The 20,570-nt window shown below is 45.0% G+C and overlaps 1 protein-coding gene across 1 annotated transcript; it reads right to left on the bottom strand.

The window, feature by feature from the left end:
- Positions 1-801: 801 nt before the first annotated feature.
- Positions 802-20,553, bottom strand: DUSP11 (dual specificity phosphatase 11). Its single transcript, XM_081203823.1, has 10 exons — positions 20,077-20,553; positions 17,676-17,751; positions 15,702-15,833; positions 14,468-14,591; positions 13,851-13,911; positions 12,241-12,287; positions 6,150-6,466; positions 4,397-4,524; positions 3,546-3,590; positions 802-2,622 (listed from the first exon to the last, which is right to left on the bottom strand). Exons 1-10 carry the CDS (start codon positions 20,253-20,255, stop codon positions 2,367-2,369), a joined length of 1,365 nt encoding a protein of 454 aa, XP_081059949.1. The 5' UTR covers positions 20,256-20,553; the 3' UTR covers positions 802-2,366.
- Between the last annotated feature and the right edge of the window lie 17 nt (positions 20,554-20,570).

The following is a 20,570-nucleotide window of genomic DNA, read 5'->3' as shown; positions in this document are numbered from 1 at the left end:
TTCCTTTCCACAGCAACAATGTCACTTGGCACAAGTCTGGTGCACAGCAGCTCTTTCCAAAATTTTTAATTACTATGAATTATGATTTCACTGAATTGTATTCATTGTCTTGATGTATTTGTTGTTATTGTTGTTTACTTTATTCATACTGTTTTTGATATTATAGTGTTTACATTCCCACCTCCTAATGCTGTTGGGAATATGTGGAGCCCTGTGGAACGCCCTCCCATCAGATGTCAAGGAAATAAATAACTACCTTACTTTTAGAAAACATCTGAAGGCAGCCCTGTTTAGGGAAGTTTTTAAGTGTTTGATGTCTTATCATGTTTTTAATGTTCTATTGTGAGCCACCCAGAGTGGCTGGGGAAACCCAGCCAGATGGACGGAGTTGAAACAATAAATTGATGATGATGATGATGAGCTGCTTTGAGCTCAACATTTGTTGTTGGAAAAGCAGAATGCAAATCAAGAATGGGAGCAGGTGTCTAAGATGCAGGAATACTCTTTCTGGTTTCCAGGGTGGTGGGTAATTTTGAGCACCGCCCTGTCAAAAAAATGTGCTTTCCTTCCTTGTGGTTATCTTTAAACCAGACCAGAGGGCCTGTCCTCTTCTGACAGCTCTTCAGACTAAGGCCCATCCTCTGTAAAGCAGGGCCCATGGCCAGCCTCATTAGGACCAACCAAAATGTCACTGAACAATGAGCACCGGAAATGTCTTCATCCAGTACATAACTAATACTGTGGAATTCACTTTCAGAAGAGATGGCGGTAGCTCCCACCCTAGCTTTGATAGGAGACAGATTCATGGAGGATACAGCTATTATTTATTTAGAATACAGCATTTATGTTCTGCACAATAGCCCCAAGAGGCTCTCACTGCAGCTTACAAAAGATTTGCACACGACAATTAAATTTGAGGGTAGTATCAGGTGCAGATACTCCACCCCCACGGCATAATAATACAGTGTATGTGAAATATCAACTCCAATAGATCAATGCAAATGAGACATCTGTTATGTAATAGAAGGCAAAAGAAAACAAAAACCCAAGATTAGAAAATTCCCAAACCTGGAACAGTAACCCCTCACTTCACACACATTTGACCGGCACAATTTCAGCCAAACATGGTTGAAGGTGAGTTTGTTGAAACAGCAACAAGTCAATTGGGCAACTCAAGTCTGAAGCAAGGCAGAAAGTTTAAAAGCATTTTTTTGCGCCAGATCCATTTGGGGTTACTAGGTGTGCAAAGAGCTTTTAAAAAAATCATGCCCTATACATGATGTTGGTGATTGGACATGATCCTTGGAACCAAACCCATGTATAAAACGAGGGATTACTGTAAGTTTCATTATAGGGTAGCGCTGGTTCTACAGTGGTACCTCGCAAGACGAATGCTTCGCAAGACAAAAAACTCGCTAGACGAAAGGGTTTTTGGTTTTTTGAGTTGCTTCGCAAGACGATTTTCCGTATGGGCTTGCTTCGCAAGACGGAAACGTCTTGCAAGTTTGTTTCCTTTTTCTTAACACCGTTAATACAGTTGCGACTTGACTTCGAGGAGCAACTCATAGAACGTGGTGTGGTAGCCTTTTTTGAGGTTTTTGAAGACTTTGGTTATTTTTGAAGCTTTTCCAAAACTTTCCCGACACCGTGCTTCACAAGACGAAAAAAATCGCAAGACGACAAAACTCGCGGAACGAATTAATTTCATCTTGCGAGGCACCACTGTACATGGTTCAGACCCACACAGCTTCAGTTACATATGAAAACACATTATGATTGGTGCAACTGACAGCATCCCTATAGGACTATAGGAAGAGTTCCCAGGTTACGGAGAAAGCAGCAACTAGTTCATTGAATCTGGTTGCAAACTGGAGTTGAACTGATTTATGAGCCAGAAATCCATTTTGAAAGGACCAAGTCCATTTTCCTGTTGAGAGGGTCATGTCAAGAGCAGGGGAAAGTAATCTTTATTTAACACACATTTTGAGGTCAGTTTGCTAACATTTGTGGAAGCAGCTTCTGCACTGAGGAGCCTTATAACTCCCAAACATGACTTTAATAAGAGACATTTCAGGAGACCAGCCAATAAGCGATTATCAATTATGAATTCATTTAATGGCTGGAATGGCTACGTCTTGCTGGTAAGCAATCACAAAATGAAAGCTACACAGCACTGGTGTGATGTGGTACAAAGTGGTCCTGCCCTGGAACCACAGAGTGAAGGTGAGTAATAAATAAACAATAATAACTGTAACCTGTTGGGTCTCATCTGTTGGCTAAATCGTGAGGCAATAATTCATTTACGGTATGTTGATTAGTATGAGATTGTGTCCTCCTTGCCTGTTAGGTTTCCATCAACAGAGTTTTCAACGGTGCCTTCTGACAATTTTATATTGTCCTTGTTGCTGTGGATAATGAGGACTCTGCACTGGAAAATGAGGCCCCGCATGTCCTTGCAATTGTTGCTGGTAAGATGAATAGTGTAGCCCCTGGCTGGACCTAACAGAGTAATCCAATCCTTGGTGAGTGATGTCAGCTGTAGGGAGGTACTGAGGATGGTAAACAGACTGACCACTGTCATAACAGTCGATGAGGTTTCTGTGATTGGTATGATAGGGTTTTCTGAAAGAGAAAGCACCAAATTTCAGAGCAGAGCCAAGTGGTATTGAAGAGCCTGCACCGCAACACTCCAACCCATGCTGTAATCGGAGCCTTCTAAGTCTGCTTCTTAAAACTTAGGCTATTGAGAGAGTATTGAGAGCTGAGCTGGGTGCAAGTACACCTGGGCAGAGAGATTGGAGCAACACTAAAGCAGACAAGCTTTCAGCTGTAATTCTGAGTCTGGTACAGGCAGCTGCTTTATCAACCAATGCCGAGCGGAAAGAAAAGCCAGTTTTCTAGTCTTAAAGGTGTCACAAGACTGTTGCTTTTGGTTCAAAAGGCTAAGATGGCCCCCCTCTGGAACCAGCTGCTGGGAGGAGCTCCTCATTGTCAGTGATCAATTTCAGATGTCTTTACCCCAGAACAAAACCATTCCTCCAAACTGTCCATGAACTGCCTCAGGGAAAACTATACCTGTGCAAATAAAGTACTGTAGCTTGTAGGAAAGGAGCCAATTCATTACTCCCTGCCTACTTTATTTAGACCAAAAGCATCTACTGTTAGTGCAGCAGCTCAGTTTTCATATCTTGCAGTACTTTGCATTTCTTTAACTAGCATAGCAGATATAAAATCATGTTCAGTTGACACACTGCCATTAACAATTGAAAGGTAGACCAGACAGCAAGTTAGGCAAGGTTAAGTGTATTCTGGGCATTCCAAAATTCTGCAACACAAGGACAAAATCCAGCATTTCATGTAGATACATATTCCAGGAAACCCATCTTTTAGAAACAGCTTATACAAATTAAGCTGACCTATTCCAATTTTATTTGCACATTTTATTCTGAGGATAGAAATGTAATTTTTTGTCCTGCAGAACATGAACTGCCCTTGACTAGACACAACATGTGTTCAGAAGTTCCCTGGAAGCCCCACTTTCTTACCTCTGTGGGTTTTGTCCACCCCTTCCTCTCCTTGGTGGGAAGTGCCTGTAAAAGAAAGAATGAGAAAGGACTGCAAGAACGGTATGGTTCAAGTGCCCAAACCCAAGTGCCTAAGGCTAAGAGCAAAGTTGCTTTTCGCATTCCTGCAAGGCATCCCTGGCTTTAACCCATATTACTTAGGAGGTGAAGAGATGGCTGCTCATCAAGGGTAGCCTTTGAACCATGTAAATGGCAGGATTCAATCATTTCCCTCAACAGTAGCAGGGTGTCCCTATTCTACGCATAAAGTTCCATTTTCACTTGACATTACTGGATGTCTAGAAAGAAGAATGGCAGATGAAGTTGATGGACTATATGGAATTGGCGGAAATGACTGGCAGAATCAGACCAGGGAGAAGAGTCGGTGGAAGAAGATTGGAAAAAATGTAAAGATTATTTACATAAATATTGTAAAATTAATGAATGTTAGAAAAATGTTGGAATGAAGTTACATGGCTTTAGTAGAAATGTTATAAGGAATTAAGTATAAATAGATTAATAGAGTATTAAAGGGAAAAAAATAAGGTTAGAATGAGTTAAGATAATTATAGGATAGAAAACAGAGGCAGATGAAAAGGAATTGCTGAAATAATTAATAGAAGTGGAATACAAAAAGGGAGGTGTGAGGAGGTCGAGGAAATAAGTGAATGAAAGATGGGATAATGAAATTAGATTTATCTTATTGTTGTTGCATTGTTTTGTTAGTTTAATGTATTGTATTGTATGTGTTTTTTCTTTTTTTTTAGTGTTTAATTTTTTTTTGAAAAGTAATAAATATTATTTTTTTAAAAATAGAAAGCAAAAAATGAGACCTTGGTGTTTCCAGGGGGAACTGCTGCAAATGTTGCTGAGTGTATGTTGCCTCAAATGCAGGATTTCCAACAGGGCCATAGTACCCTTTCATCCAACCACGTCCTGAAGCAGCCATGTGATGATTCCTTTAAAAAGTGTTTTTTAATGTTAGTAGTTAGGAAAAGTATTGTTTTCATAGGGGTATATTCTTATTATTTATTAAACGTCTATACCGCCCTTTATACCAAGGATCAAATATAAAAACACAAAAATATGTATCATAGTAACAAACAAAAACAATACACCCAAACACACAGTTTAAAAGGCCATAGTTTGTTTAATTAGCCAAAGGCTTGGGAGAAGAGGAATGTTTTTGCCTGGTGCCTAAATATATGTGACGAAGGCGTCAGGTGAGCCACCACAGAAAGGGTCCCATGAAGAAGGGACTCAGATGATTGCAGGGTCTGGGTCTGTTCATATGGGGAGAGGCAGTCGTTGTGGTCCTGTTTATTTATAGGTTGCTAGTTCACAGAAAATATATTGAAGCGGTTTACAATGAAAATACATAAAATCACAGTGAAGAAACATTGGCAAGCTGACGTCTCATTTGGCTTCCTCTTACAATGAAGTCAGTTCATATGGGGAGGGAAGAACTTTTGGAATAGCCATTAAGGCATTTCCATTGGAAATTGTGAGGCTACAAGTGGGACCTACAACACGTGTAGCAGTGTGGAGTACTTGTGTTCTTCTAGCCAGCAATAACATGCTTTCGTTCAGGATATTCCATTCCACTTGTATTCCTCACTCAGCATTCTGCCACTGAGGATGCTCAGTCTTCACTGGGTTGTTTTGAGTCACCCCCCTCCTACAGGTCTTTCTGCCTTCTAAATGTTTTCTGTATTTCTGCAATTCCTAGGGTTCTCCCATACATGTGAATACTTTAACTGCTTGTGTGGATAGGGTCAATTTGACTATTTTAAGCATTGGCACTTAAGAAAATGACTTTACTAGTACACAGGGCTATTTGTTATGAAAAAGGGATCTCCAAAACAGTTATGGGGGAACAAGGAATGCTTTCAAATAGGTTTCCAACTGCCCCTTTAGGGGACACAGGTGGCACTGTGGTCTAAACCACCAAGCCTTTTGGGCTTGCTGATTGTAAGGTTGGCAGTTTGAATCTGCACGACGGGTTGAGCTCCTGTAGCTTTGTCCCAGCTCCTGCCAACCCAGCAGTTCGAAAGCATGCCTGTGCAAGTAGATTTATAGGTACCTCTGCTGCGGGAAGGTAAATGGTGTTTCCATGCGCTCTGGCACATGTCATGGTGTCCTGTTTCGCCAGAAGCGGTTTAGTCATGTTGGCCACATGACCCGGAAAAGCTGTCTGTGGAGAAACGCCAGCTCCCTCGGCCTAAAAGTGCAGATGAGCACTGTACCCCACAGTTGAATCTGACTGGATTTAACCCTCCATGGCTCCTTTACCTTTACCTTTTTACCCTGTTTCCTTTATTTAGAAAACTAAAATCCTGCCTTTCATCGTAAGACTGCAGGGTGGATTACAGTACCTAAAAATAGCTAATGTCAAAGACAGTAAAACATCAACAATCCTCTGTGTTAGAAGGCCTTCAGATGACATTCTCAGTATGGCCTTCTGGGATTGGGAAGGTTTTTAAGGGGGCGTGTCCTCCTTTCCTCTGCCCATTACAAATGTGTCCTTTTTGACTTCCTCTGCAGCACACTGTGTCTGTTATCTTCTAAACTCCTCGGTTACAATACCTGCCCTGTGTCTGTGGCACAAGACAAGAGAAATTGTTGATTTGCAAAGGGATCCAAACTCAAGGGCCTGTGGGGCTTTTGATCTGAGGGTGCTACAATCCCAGTAGTTTCCTGAACAAGTACTCTGATGGAAAAATTAGTGGCAGATGCTACAACAGAACCTTTTTCTGCAACTAATTCCTGCTTCTTCCAAGCAAAAGCAATATTTAAATAAAGCAAGAGGAACACAAAAATGACTTGCCTTCTGCCAGATCCTCCCCTAAGGGCTTCAATGTAGTTCTTCCTTTCTATTGAGTGCCCCCTGCACCTGTTAAACACTAAGAGAGAAAACAAGATTTACAGTGCAATTCTGTGCACATTTACTTTGAAGTAAGCCCAATCACACACAAGATTTGGTGGCAACAGTTATTTCTATAAAAAGACCCCATTCCTCCCATCAAGTCACTTTAAGCATAAGCAGCACCACATCAGGCTATTGCTTGCCAATATTCAAATACTTAAAGAGTGTTCCCACATGCACAAAGGCTGTGGCTTTCAAAGCGGATTCCAGGGAGTCCAGTGATTTCCCCAATGAAACAATCAATAGTAGTTGCAATGGAGTGCTGGGTCTGTGTTCTAGGTGCATTCTAGATTTGCTCAGGGCAATGGGACTCCCAATAGACCTAGCCAGCACTCTTATGTACCCAGGAAAATATCCCTGAATCCTCAGCCAAGGGTTGAGGTTCTGGGAGAAATGTACACCAGTTCCTTGGTAGACGACTGGATTCAGAAATGGTTTCCTGAAAGCAGGATGCCTGAGAACTACTGTATTATCGTAATTAATCCAACAATCAGATATCCCTATACTACAGACTGGAAAATGCAGATGGGCAGATGCACTGAGAGAAATGTGGCCTGCCTAAGGCCACTTTAAAAGTTTGTGGCTGAAATGAAACCTGACTTATGGCATCAGCTCTCAATCCATTTTTAATGGCACAATGCTCACGTTTCAAGTGAAACAAGGAAAAAACAAAACAAAACAGGTCATATGAGAAGGGACCTATGGAAAACTTGGGAAGAGTGTATCAGTCCCTATCAGCATATCTGTTTAACTCAATGTGTCAGGGAACTGCCATCAGAGCATCAGGTGGTGGAGGGACTCAGGCAGGATGAAAGAGACTCAACTGCTGAAGCAGGGACCAGCAGGGGGAGGAGTGGGTCTCTGAGGGAATGCGAGCAGGAGGGAGGGCTCAGGGAGGCTTCCAGCGAGAACAGTGGTGAGGTATCGGAGTCTCCCATAGGGAGACCCATACCTCGCAGGAAACTGTCACGCCGTGAGTCCAGGAGACGCGTTTCCGTTAAGGAACTTCTTTGCTGGAAACGCTTCCGCAGACAGCCACTGTCGGACTCTACTAGTGACTAGAGCAGACATGTCTGAGGAGCTCCGTCACACACGGAGGTTTGTGGGGGCGCACAAACTCTGAGGGAGCACGTTTTCACGCACAAGCAGCTAATCAAACCCTCACAGCAGTCCGACAGTCTTTGTACGCTGCCTGTGCAAGAGAAGGCATCATGAGCGAACCAACCGGAACCGGAGGAGCAGGGGCTGGAGCTGGTCCAAGCTTGGAAGATAGATACCGAGCGTTGGAGGTTCAACTGGCCCTGCAGACGGCGAGGCTGGAGGAGAGAAGGGCTCAGGATGCAGCTAAGAAGGAGGGAAAGGGCCCCCGGAAATGCTATCTCTGCCAACAGCCAGGCCACTTTGCCAGAGTCTGCCCCCAGAGGAAGGAATGGCAAGGGATGGTGGGAGCTGTTGAGGGGGGAGAAGAAGGGGGAGCGGAGCAGGTAAAAGCCAACGCCTGGTTGCCACCATTGGGGCACTGCAGCCAGGCCAAAGAGCAGTGAAAGTGCCCGTGCCAGAAGCTCCTCGACCTGCTCTAGTGATTGAAGTGTCGCTAGAGCTGCAGAATGGGCATCCCCTAAAAATAAAGGCGCTATTGGACTCAGGCAGCTCCTGCAATTTTATGAGCAAGGAGTTTGCTGCTGAACACCAGATACAGACCATCCCTTTAAGCAACCCCCTGCAGGTGACCACGATTGATGGCAGGGAGTTGTTGGGAGGAGGAGTCCGCTTGCAGACTGTCCCAATGATAATGAGGGTGGCAAGGCACACAGAACTGATAGCGTTTAATGTGGCCACCCTGGGAGGCGCTCCCATTATTTTGGGAATGAGCTGGCTAGCTCTACATGATCCGCTGGTTGGCTGGCATCAAAGAGTGGTGTCCTTTGGTTCAGCACATTGCCTAGAACACTGCAAAGGGGAGAAGGGTTCAGTAGGGGCCCAAGCCACCCTAGCAGGGACTGAAGTAATGGGGAAGGTGAAGGTACCACCACAGTATGCAGATCTCAGCGACGTGTTCAGCGAGAAGGAAGCTGACCAACTACCACCTCATAGACCCTTTGATTGTCAGATCAATTTACTCCCTGGAGCACAGCTTCCCGTGGGCAAGTTGTATGCCATGTCAGACAGGGAAATGCAGGAGTTGCGAGGGTTCATTGACAAGAACCTGAAGAGAGGCTTCATCAGAGAGTCCAAAGCAGCAGGGGGGAGCCCAGTGTTCTTTGTGGACAAAAAAAATGCGGACAAGCCGAGACTTGTATGTGATTTTAGGCGGCTGAATGCAGTGACTGAACCGGTGGCGTTCCCTATGCCCAGAATTGATGATATTTTGACCATGGTGAGGAAGGGAAAGATTTTCACAAAGCTGGATCTAAGGGGGGCGTACAACCTGATACGCATAAGGAAAGGGGATGAATGGAAAACCACCATGTTTACCCCTTTGGGGGCGTTTGAATACCTCGTTATGCCATTTGGATTACAAGCAGGCTCCGCGTGTTTTCAATCTTTTATGAACCACGTGCTGGGCCCTTTGCTCTACAAGAATTGCGTCGCCTTTCTAGATGATGTGTTGGTGTATTCTGAGAATGAGGAGCAACATGTGAGAGACGTCAGAGAAGTGTTGAGCAGACTGCAAGCCAACAGGCTGTGGGTCAAACTGGAGAAGTGTCGGTTCCATACCAAGGAGGTGGAATTCCTGGGGTACCGCCTGTCAGACAAGGGATTGGCCATGGATCCCGGCAAGGTACAGGCAGTGCTGGAATGGAAAACACCCAAAACCAAGAAGGATGTGCAGAGGTTCCTAGGGTTTGGAAACTTTTATCGTAAGTTCATCCGCAACTTCGCCCATCTGACGGCGCCCATCACTGACTGTCTCAGCAGTAAGAAGAAGTTTGTATGGACGGCGGAGGCGGAGCGAGCGTTTGAGGAACTGAAAAGGGCCTTCGCCTCTGAAGAACAACTTCTGCATGTGGATTTACGAAAGAAGCTAAGGGTTGAAACAGACGCATCTGACAGAGCCATAGGGGCGGTGCTTCTTCTGCAGCCGGGGAAGGAGGAGTCGGAGTGGCGTCCGTGTGCCTTCTTCTCGCGGAAGCTGAACAAATCCGAGAGGAACTACACGGTGTACGACCGAGAACTGCTTGCTATTCATGAGGCGTTCCGGAGATGGAGGCATCTGCTAGTTGGTGCACAACATAAAGTGCAAGTGTGCACGGACCATAAAAATCTAGAGTACTGGAGAACGGCGCGAGTGCTCAACCAAAGGCAGTTGAGATGGGCCCAAGAGTTCTCCAAATTTAACTTTGAGATTTGTTATGTGCCAGGCCCAGAGAATGTTAGGGCGGACGCTCTCTCACGCAAACCTGAATATTTGGAGGGGGAGGGAGCACCCGAAGAAACCCATATCATTCCAGAGGACCGCTGGGTGTGTGGGGCGACTTTGGTGGGGCAAAGGGAATTGGTAGAGGGTACGGTGCAGGATGCATACGCCCAGGGGAAACTCAGGGATCTCAGAGGGGAGGAAGACAAACCCGGTGGTTTTGAGGAGAGAAATGGGGCATTGTATTATAAGGGAGCGTTATATATACCTGAAGGGGAATTGAGGGAGAAAGTACTCAAGCAGCTGCACGATAGCCCCACAGCAGGGCACTTTGGGCAACACAAAACCATGTGGCTGGTTACCAGGGAATTTTGGTGGCCCAAGGTCAGGGAAGATGTGCGGGAGTATGTGAGAGGGTGTGAACAATGCCAAAGAGCCAAGGGGGAGAGGCAGGCGCCGGCTGGTTTATTAGAACCACTGCCCACACCTGAGAGACCGTGGGAAGCAGTGGCAATAGATTTCATGACTGATCTGCCAAGGTCTAGAGGGAAAACAGCCATCATGGTTGTAGTAGACCTGTTAACTAAAATGGCCCACTTCATAGCCTGCTCACATGCGGTTACAGCAGAAGAAACCGCCAAATTGTTTGTAGAGAATGTGTTTAGGTTGCATGGCGCCCCCTTGAGGGTGGTTTCAGACCGAGGGAAACAATTTACTTCCAGGTTCTGGAGGAAGCTCATGAGCTTACTGCATGTAGAGGTTAATTTCTCGACGGCCCGTCATCCTGAAACCAACGGGCAGGCGGAAAGAGCAAATGGGGTTCTCCAACAATATTTGAGGTGTTATGTTAATGACAGAGAGAATGATTGGGTGGAGAAGCTGGCGTTGGCAGAATTTGCCTACAACAATGCAGAGAACGTGTCCACGGGGATGAGCCCCTTTTTGGCTAATCACGGGTGCCATCCCAGAGCCTTCCCAGGGGGGGAGGGGGAGAACTGGAGCGTTCCAGCTGCGGAACAGTTCGTGGAAGAAATGGAAGCGATCCATCGCCAGCTCCAACTCAACTTAAACAGGGCTAAGGAGGAATATAAGAGGCAAGCCGACAAAAACAGAAGGGAAGGTGAAAGCATCAGGGTGGGGGACCAGGTGTGGCTGTCAACCCAAGGGTTGCCATTCAAAGGAGGTTGTAAGAAATTAAGACCCAAAAGGCTGGGTCCGTTTGAAGTCATACAGCAGGTCAATCCAGTGGCTTTCAGGCTCCGGTTACCGAACCACATGAAGCTGCACCCAGTTTTTCACAGGTCGTTGCTGTCACCGTATAGAGGAGACAGTGAGGGGAGGGTCACTAGGGGACCAGCAATGGAGGAGAAGGAACACAGCTACCATGTAGCGGAGATCCTCGATTCCAGGTGGAAGGGAGATCAAGTAGAGTATTTGGTAATGTGGGAAGGGGAACCGGAGTCGGAAAACACCTGGGTTAGGGCAGAGGATGTCAATGACGAGGTTTTAATAGAGACTTTTCATCAGAGGTTCCCACGTAAACCTCAGCCTGTAGCGAGGTTCAGAAGGGAATACTTTGCCACCACCGACGAGGAAGAGGAGTTGGAGGGGTTCCCAGATTCTGAAGAGGAGGAGGATTCAGCTGGCCAGGACGACGATCGATGGAGAGAATTGTTCGAGACGTCAGAAGATGAGGAAGATTCGTTTCGGGGTTTTAGCCCTTCACCTCCCAGGGGGGAGGAATTGGGAGGGGGTGAGGGGGGCCCTGGAGGGGAGGTGGATGTCAGGGAACTGCCATCAGAGCATCAGGTGGTGGAGGGACTCAGGCAGGATGAAAGAGACTCAACTGCTGAAGCAGGGACCAGCAGGGGGAGGAGTGGGTCTCTGAGGGAATGCGAGCAGGAGGGAGGGCTCAGGGAGGCTTCCAGCGAGAACAGTGGTGAGGTATCGGAGTCTCCCATAGGGAGACCCATACCTCGCAGGAAACTGTCACGCCGTGAGTCCAGGAGACGCGTTTCCGTTAAGGAACTTCTTTGCTGGAAACGCTTCCGCAGACAGCCACTGTCGGACTCTACTAGTGACTAGAGCAGACATGTCTGAGGAGCTCCGTCACACACGGAGGTTTGTGGGGGCGCACAAACTCTGAGGGAGCACGTTTTCACGCACAAGCAGCTAATCAAACCCTCACACAATGCAATATAAATTCTACATGTGTCCTTCTAGTAAAGTCTCAATGTCAAGAGGAGAGCTGTGGGTATCTACTACATAAGCTCTAGTTTAACGCAGACTTATGCTGAACCAGTTTCCAACCTGAAGTTAATGAGGCAGCTTTGGGGTGTGGTGGGGGAAACAATCAAATGCCCCAACTCAACAAAAAAGGATGCAATGCTTACATTCTATTGCCATGTTTGGATCCATTCCTTCAACATCAATTAGGTACCTTAAGAGAACAGCAAGATTTTTAGCTATAGACAAATGAGCATTCATAAGAACAGAAGTCAATGATAGAAAGTTTGAAGGCAACAGGCTGTATGTAATCTCTTTAAAAACAATAAACCTGTATTTCTCTGGAAATACTAGCATGCTAGTACCTAAGATTACTGCCCTGCACTTTGGACCAACAGATAATAGAAGGGGGAAAGGCCCAGAACTGCCTATAAGAGGCACTACCTACATACTCGAGTTGTATTAATCATCACTTCAGACTACATATCTGGGGTTTTTGTAAGATTTACACCAACTATGTTGGTTTGATCACCCAAACAGCGTGGTATTAGAGCATGCTAAGATTTAAAACTATCTATAGATGCTAGATTTCTAGAATTCAAACTTATTTCATTAGATTTATACCTGTTGTTCCTCTTGAAAGGAAGCTCAGGATAGCCAACAACATTCAAAATACTGCACATAATGGAAGAGTTAAAACACCACTCAAAACAGAATTAAAAGACTGCAGTGTCTTAGGAACCTACACCATGCTGTCTGCTGTGTTCTATTTTAAAGTGCTGTAAAAGCTATGAGTTGTAGTCAATTATCTTTTACTAGAGTACACCCACTGAAATTAATAAGCCCAAGTTAGCCATGGCTATTAATTTCAGGGAACCAGGCAGAGGGCCTTCTTTGTGGTGGTGCCTGCCGTGTGGAACGCCCTCCCATCAGATGTCAAGGCAATAAGCTACTATCTCACTTTTAAAAGACATCTGAAGGCAGCCCTGTTTAGGAAAGTTTTTAATTTTTAATGCTGTATTGTGCTTTTAATATCTGGTTGGAAGCCACCCAGAGTGGCTGGGGAGGCCCAGCCAGATGGGCGGGGTATAAATAAATTATTGTTATTATTATTATTTACTCTAAGTAAAAGTTAGTTTAATCCCATCTCATAATTATTTTGAAGGAGTGTATTAATAAAGGTTTGAATGAAGGGTATTCTGAATCTCTGTTTTGGGGTCAGCTGGGAAATCTCCATGGTCTCCTGGCCAGCTAAAAAAAAACCTAAAATTGAGATAAACCCTGTTAGATAACAGTGACAGCCTGGCTAAATCCACAAAACCATACTAAGAAATAAAACATCACCCCACTCTTAGAAGTATAATTATGTAGGACAGTTTCTCCAACCTTTTCAAACTCAGAACATACCTTTAATTCCAAGTTGCAACTTAGGCAAATTTGATAAATATAGAATATGGGCCCTATGGCCGTCTCTCCTTTTATCTCTTCTTAAAACTATTAAAACTACAGGGAAATAATCGGACCGCTGACAGGACCCATCTTTGGTTTAGCTATGATCCAGCTTCACGTCACAACCCACCAGCTTAACTGACTAATGCATGGAAGACAGCCCTTTTATATAAACATGTAAACAAATGAACCCTTCTATCCAGGAGGATTTATTGAATTTACACTGAAGCAAGAACCCTTGTGGCCGATACTCAATTATTCATTTTTATAACATGTTCCAACTATCAAACTAGACTGCTGACCTGGATTTGTTTCAAGAGCAACTTACCTGCAAACAAGGTAACCAGTTCGATTCAAACCATGTGTGCAGTGAACTCCAATAAGCTTGTCTAGGGAAATTGGAAGCACAAACTGGTTTAACAAAGGCTCAGTTGCAGAGGCAACTTTATTCTTCATCAAGTTGCTTGTCAGGTACTGTCTGACATTCGCCACAATTGTTTGGAGATAATGATATTTATGGTCAAGTGTTAGATAAAACATTAATCTCTGCAGTGCACAAACACACTTATACACAGCAACTCTGAAAAAGCAAATTCATGTAAAGTTTTGCCATGCATCAGAAGCTAGAAAGAGTACCCTAGTGCTTCCATTCATAAAGAGCAGGAACTTAGCTTCCAGATTGGCTGCCAAGGGTAGATTGGCAAGTTTTCTCCCCTCCTTCCTCCCTTCCCCAATATCCACCTTTAAACTGCAAGCCGGTGGGGACAAGTACATGCCTGTTTCCACCATGTACATTTCCACCATGGCATGGTTCAGCCAGCCAACAGCTAAAGCATCTATCTAACTAAAATAAAAAAGACATGCTACACAATCGCTAATGGCTACCTTCAAAACTGCTCTGCTGTCTTAGATAAATCCAGTTTCAACCCATGAGATCATGCTCACCATTATGTTGATTCTCCATCAGGAACTTTTTAACAGCGCTTTTAAATTCAAACACTGTCTCATTATTTGGTACTTCATGGCCAACAGTTACAATTTTGCAGTACTGCGTCGTGCCTTGGAGCTCCTGCAAGAACATATGAAACACAAATAGTTGCAATGTACACCAAACAACCCAACCACACAGGACTGTTCCCGGGTTTAAATGCAGAGAGTATTTTTAAATATTGCAGCACACATCTCCATACTTTCAGCACTCACTTTCTTCCCAGGCAGCTCAGAATGGAATCCCCTCACCCACCTAGTCTGACTGAATACTCAAGCCAGCAAACCAGTTAGAAATTCTCCCTGAGTCACAAAAGGAATTTTTTTTTTTTAATACTCCTTCTGTAGCCCTGCCCACTACCCTAAAGCAGGGGCAAAGAATCTTTTTGGCCCAGTAGGTCATATCTTTATCATTCCCTACCTCATGGGCCAACTTTGACAGGTGGGTGATTAACCCAGATGTGAACGTTAACCCACAGGGGTGAGGTGAGATTGTGACCAACCAGAACTGAACTTGACTCTCCTTTCTGCAGGATGTTGCGTATGACATCAGGTGTGGGGTAGGCAGGTGTGGTTTTAGGCAAACAGTGCAGTAAACCAAATTTTGTCCATGGGCTGCAAGTTTGCCACACCTGCCCTAAAGCCAACCACCATCTTCTATAGGTCAGTTACTGGATCATGCAGTGTTCTTGCAGGTCTGGAGACCATGATGTAAAGTCACATGATACTCCTATAGCCTATAAGTCAGCTGTTCACATGACCGTATCATACAAATATAACCAAAACCAACTTGCTTTTTATAGCTTCCTAGAAAACAGCTATGGCTATGATTGATTATAAACCCCACCCCTCTTTTCAGGCAGAAAACTCAGCCTGTTGTGATGTTGTTTGCCGAGGAATGAAAATCAGAGGAATATTTCCACTCATCTTGACAAGAAACCCCCCCAGAGTGTCATATCTACTTGACATCTGAGCTCCTAAATACACACTACATTTTAAAAAGTCCACATGGCACTGCTTATAGCTACTGCATACTGAAAAGGAACTTTAATCCATTTCTTCAAAGTTTCAGTTCTTAGCAGAACAAATTTTCAGCAAACAAGATTCTAGTGCTAACAATCAATCCCACATTGAGAAAGCTACCAAAGACAGTATCTACCCCTTTCACATAAGTTTGGGAAACTGAACTTACCTCTGGCTCATAATAGCGGGTGGTGTATGTTAAGTCAATGACCAAGCCAAGTTCTTCTTTCTGTTCTGTAACCTGATTAATAAGGTCTAATGGAGAAAACCGTTCATTTGGAGCAAGTTTCCAATCAAAAGTCTGAAAAGAAAGTAGAGTATTCAACCAACAGTTATAGGTTGCTGTTAAACTCTAAGGGTAGTGTCTAACATAGTAGCACAAGGATTTCAGTTTGCACAATGAAATTTCCATTGCACAGGCAGAAATCCTTGCACAAATGGAACTACTTCACTGGATGCTGCATCTAGACCCCCTGGCAAGCATCCAAAGGAGAGTACAAGTGTATTTGGATAGTCTTATATTGCTTAAGTTTACCACACATAGTATTAAAGCTATTTCAGCAGTCTAAGACACTCAAAATCTTAAACTGGACTAAAATTACCAGAAATAATGGTAATCATAATATCTTGTGACCTGGTGTTTTTATGTGTGTGTTTTTTGTTTTTTACAGTTTTAGGCCAGTCATAAGAACTGGGATAGATTGAGGGCACAAGGAGAAGGACACGACAGAGGACGAGAAGGGTGGACAGTGTTCTCGAAGCTACCAGCATGGGTTTGACCAAACTGCAGCTGGGAACTGGAAAAGCTAGATAAGCTAAATTAGACTATTATGAAGAGAACCTTAGATACAATTACCCTATATACTAGTCGCAGGGGTCAGCAACCTTTTTCAGCCGTGGGCCGGTCCACTGTCCCTCAGACCATGTGGTGGGCTGGACTATATATTTGGGGGCGGGGGGGGGGCATGACACGAATTCCTATGCCCCACAAATAACCCAGAGATGCATTTTAAATAAAAGCACACATTCTACTCATGTAAAAACACACTGATTCCCGGACTGTCCATGGGCCGGATTGAGAAGGCGATTGGGCCGCATCCAGCCCATGGGCCTTAGGTTGCCTACCCCTGCACTAGAGGTTCCCAAAGTAGCCAGTTGTACACCTGGGGTTGCAGTTATTACGTAAGGTGGAGCTAAGAGGCAAGGGGGAATCAAGGGAGCAAAGGAGGTGTGAATTACAGTGGTGCCTCGCAAGACGAAATTAATCCGTTCCGCGAGTCTCTTCGTCTTGCGGTTTTTTCGTCTTGCAAAGCACGGCTATTAGCGGCTTAGCGGCTTTAAGAAAAAGGAAACAAACTCGCAAGAACTCGCAAGACGTTTCGTCTTGCGAAGCAAGCCCATAGGGAAATTCGTCTTGCGGAACGACTCAAAAAACGGAAAACTCTTTCGTCTTGCGCGTTTTTCGTCTTGCGAGGCATTCGTCTTGCAAGGTACCACTGTACCATCAAAATAGGCTTGCCATATTTCGAACAGTGAAAATCCGGACAGAAAAGTTGTTGAGTTCTTTTGGCAAAGGTTTTTTTTTTGGGGGGGAGGCAAAGTGGTTGGAGCTATTTTTATGGATAAATAGCAAAAACAGCACTGCTGCCATGGGCTGCCATACATCTGGATTTTCCTGGACATTTTTATTGATTTCCACCCAAACACTGCTGCCAACTGCACTATTCCAGATATGTCCGCGGAAATCTGGACATATGCCAAGCCTATATCAAACTATCACTGGATCAAGTTAATCAATTCTGATGAATTTATTAAACTAAATAGTTTTAATTGATTCTGAATAAATGTGTAATTAATTGTCACTGTCTTGAAATTTATTGTGTTCCTATTTTCCTTGGTGGGTTGTGCAAACCTCTGGCCTGAATACTGCTTTTTATAGGCTAGGGGGCACTGCAGATGTTTATGGAACTAAGGGAATAGTGGCCCAAAAATATCTGGGAACCACTGCTATACACTGAACTTTGCTCAGATGAAAACATGAGCTCTGGAATTTGGACTAAAGCACAATGCAAACAGACCAAGAGCAACCTTACATTTACATAACACATAGAGCCACCCCCAAAAAACTGCATGCCATACCTACCTTCTTAAGTGGAACTTTAAAAGCTATAAAGCGTGTTCCAGGTATTCTCTTTCCAAGAGGTATGTAATGAGTCCATCTAGAAGAGAAACCTTACACTTAAAAGTGAAATGAAATGAAATTTACTGCTTCTGCATAAATATGATGGAGAAAGCAGACACAATTCAACAGGAGAACAGGAGAAGATCTCTGTTCAGCACAGGGATTTGCCTTTTTTGGTAACATTAAAACACCATTTACACTAGCAGCATCTAAACAACAGCTATACACGCAAAAGCTAGATCCCAATCTATTCCACTGTAAGACAACCATAAAATACAGCCTAGGATGGGAGGAGGGATAATGCAGGCTTGACCCTCAAAAACTGGGGTCAATGGAACCCCTGTGCAAAATGAGGATTGCCCTGTATGCAGGTCCTGGGCTGCCCAGATGACAAGGCTCACTGGTGTGGTCCAGAGCAAAACACAGTAGGCTATGTGTTTTTGTGTTTTTATACTGCCAACCGTCCAGGGATCTTCAGATGATGGGCAGTATATAAATTTAATTAATAATAAAAATAACAACAACATACCCCTATGAAAGCAATACTTTTCCTAATTACTAACATTAAAAAAAACTTTTTAAAGGAATCATCATGTGGCTGCTTTGGGGTGTGATTGAATGAAATGGCATTACGGCACTGTTGGAAATATTGGATTTCAAGTACTGTGGTACCTCGGTTTAAGAACAGTCCTGTTTACGAACGATTCAGTATACGAACAACGCAAAACCGGAAGTAGTGTCGCAGTTTGCAAACTTTACCTCGGTCTAAGAACAGAATCCGAATGGTGGAAGGGCACCAGCAGTGGGAGGCCTCATTAGGGAAAGCACACTTCGGTTTAAGAACGGTTTTGGTTTAAGAAAGGACTTCCTGAACGGATTAAGTTTGTAAACTGAGGTACCACTGTACCTACATACAGTCAGCATTTGCAAAATTCCCGTTGGAAACACCAAGTTCTTGTTTTTAATTTTTATTTTTAGGTGCCCAGTATGGGTGGCGGGTGGCGCTGTGGGTTAAACCACAGAGCCTAGGGCTTGGCGATCAGCAGGTCATCGGTTCGAATCCCCGCGACGGGGTAAGCTCCCGTTGCTCGGTCCCTTCTCCTGCCAACCTAGCAGTTTGAAAGCACGTTGAAGTGCAAGTAGATAAACAGGTAAACAGTGTTTCCATGCGCTGTTCTGGTTCGCCAGAAGCGGCTTAGTCATGCTGGCCACATGACCTGGAAGCTGTCTGTGGACAAATGCCAGCTCCCTTGTTCTACAGAGCGTGATGAACGCACAACTCCAGAGTCGTCCGCGACTGGACCTAATGGTCAGGGGTCCCTTTACCTTTATGGTCAAGTGACAATGAAACTTTATGGGCAGGATAGGGGCACCCTGCTACTGTTGGGAGAAATGGTTTACTCCTGCCATATACAGTGGTACCTCGGGTTAAGAACTTAATTCGTTCTGCAGGTCCGTTCTTAACCTGAAACTGTTCTTAACCTGAAGCACCACTTTAGCTAATGGGGCCTCCTGCTGCTGTCGCGCCACCGGAGCACAATTTCTGTTCTCATCCTGAAGTAAAGTTCGTAACCAGAGGTACTATTTCTGGGTTAGCAGAAGCGTCTGTAACCTGAAGCGTATATAACCCGAGATACCACTGTATATGGTCCAAAGGCCATACGTGATGCAGAAAACATTCCTCTACTCCCTGGCCTTTGGCTAATTAAACAATCTATGGCCTTTTATATTGTGTATGGGGGGGGGGGAGTTATTGGTTTTGTTTCGTGTTATGTTCCTTGTTTTGTTTTTGTGTTTTTGTGTTGTAAACCACCCTGTCATCCTTGGATCATAGCTGTCAAGCGTCCCTTCTTTGACGGGACAGTCCCTTATTCCAGTGCCATGTCCCGCTGCTGTCCCTTATTGATGATGTCCCTTAAATAAGCTACTGAAGGTAATGGGGCCCTTTCTATGTCCAGCTTGCTTTGTCAACAACAAATTGTTGCTGTTTTTTGTGTTGAATATATGCTATATGGTAATTTATGGACCTAATAGGTATCTAAAGCCATTTCTACACAACAAAATATGTATTTTATAAAAATAATTGTTGATCCCTTATCTTGGCTGCTGATCCCTTATTTTCGAGGCTGCTGGTCCCTTATTTTCAAATCTGTAAATTGACAGCTATGCCTCGGATGAAGAGCGGTATATAAAAGGCATACATACATACATACATACAAGCTCCCACGGGTCTCCCACGCAAGGGGCTGACCAAGACGGAGGGAGAGGTTCTCACACCAGCTCCAGCGCCTCACTACGACGGGGCGCGGGAGGGCCTGTCCAGGGCTCCCCGTCCACCCCGAGCGAGGCAGGTACCGCTCACCTGTCCGGGACTCCGTTCTTACTCTTCTTCCCCATGGCTCTGAGGCCCCCAAAGGTTTCGCTCTCCACGCCGAGCCACCCGCTACCGGGCCGGGAAGCTGCAATTGCTCCTGCAGCACTTCCGGTTCCCACGCCCGGCACGAAAAGCAACGACGAGCCCCGGCGCTCGAATGACGTCATCCCCGCGGGCCGTCGAGAAGGGTGTCCCCCGCCCGACGCCCGCCCCCAGCAGCGGCCCCTGCAGGCTGGTTAGGAGAACTGCGCCTTTCCCTCTCCGCCGGGAGCATCAATGTGTGAATGGTGCTCTTGCGCAGGACAGAGAAGAAACGTCGCTTTCCCCTCCCTGGTGTTATTTGGCTTCGAGAATCACCTTCCTCTCGAACTCGGTTCATCTGGGAAGGGGGTCCCGAGTCAGGCCGAGAGAGAAAGCAGGGGGAGGAGGACTAAAGCAGCGAGCCCGCTTTCTCCGGCGGCGTTTGGAAACTAATGGAGGGA

This window comes from Podarcis bocagei (assembly GCF_964188305.1).
Source record: "Podarcis bocagei genome assembly, chromosome: 7".
In the NCBI taxonomy this organism is placed as follows: Eukaryota; Metazoa; Chordata; class Lepidosauria; order Squamata; family Lacertidae; genus Podarcis; species Podarcis bocagei.
This window is presented reverse-complemented; position numbering and strand designations above follow the sequence as displayed.

Excerpts from the sequence above, each read along its gene's own strand:
- DUSP11 (XM_081203823.1), bottom strand. The coding sequence starts at position 20,255 with ATGACGTCATTCGAGCGCCGGGGCTCGTCGTTGCTTTTCGTGCCGGGC. Across the intron at positions 12,288-13,850 it reads ACTGGTTACCTTGTTTGCAG|GTACCTAATTGATGTTGAAG; the intron begins GTAAGTTGCTCT and ends TGTTCTCTTAAG. Across the intron at positions 4,525-6,149 it reads GTGCCACAGACACAGGGCAG|AGGAATCATCACATGGCTGC; the intron begins GTATTGTAACCG and ends AACACTTTTTAA.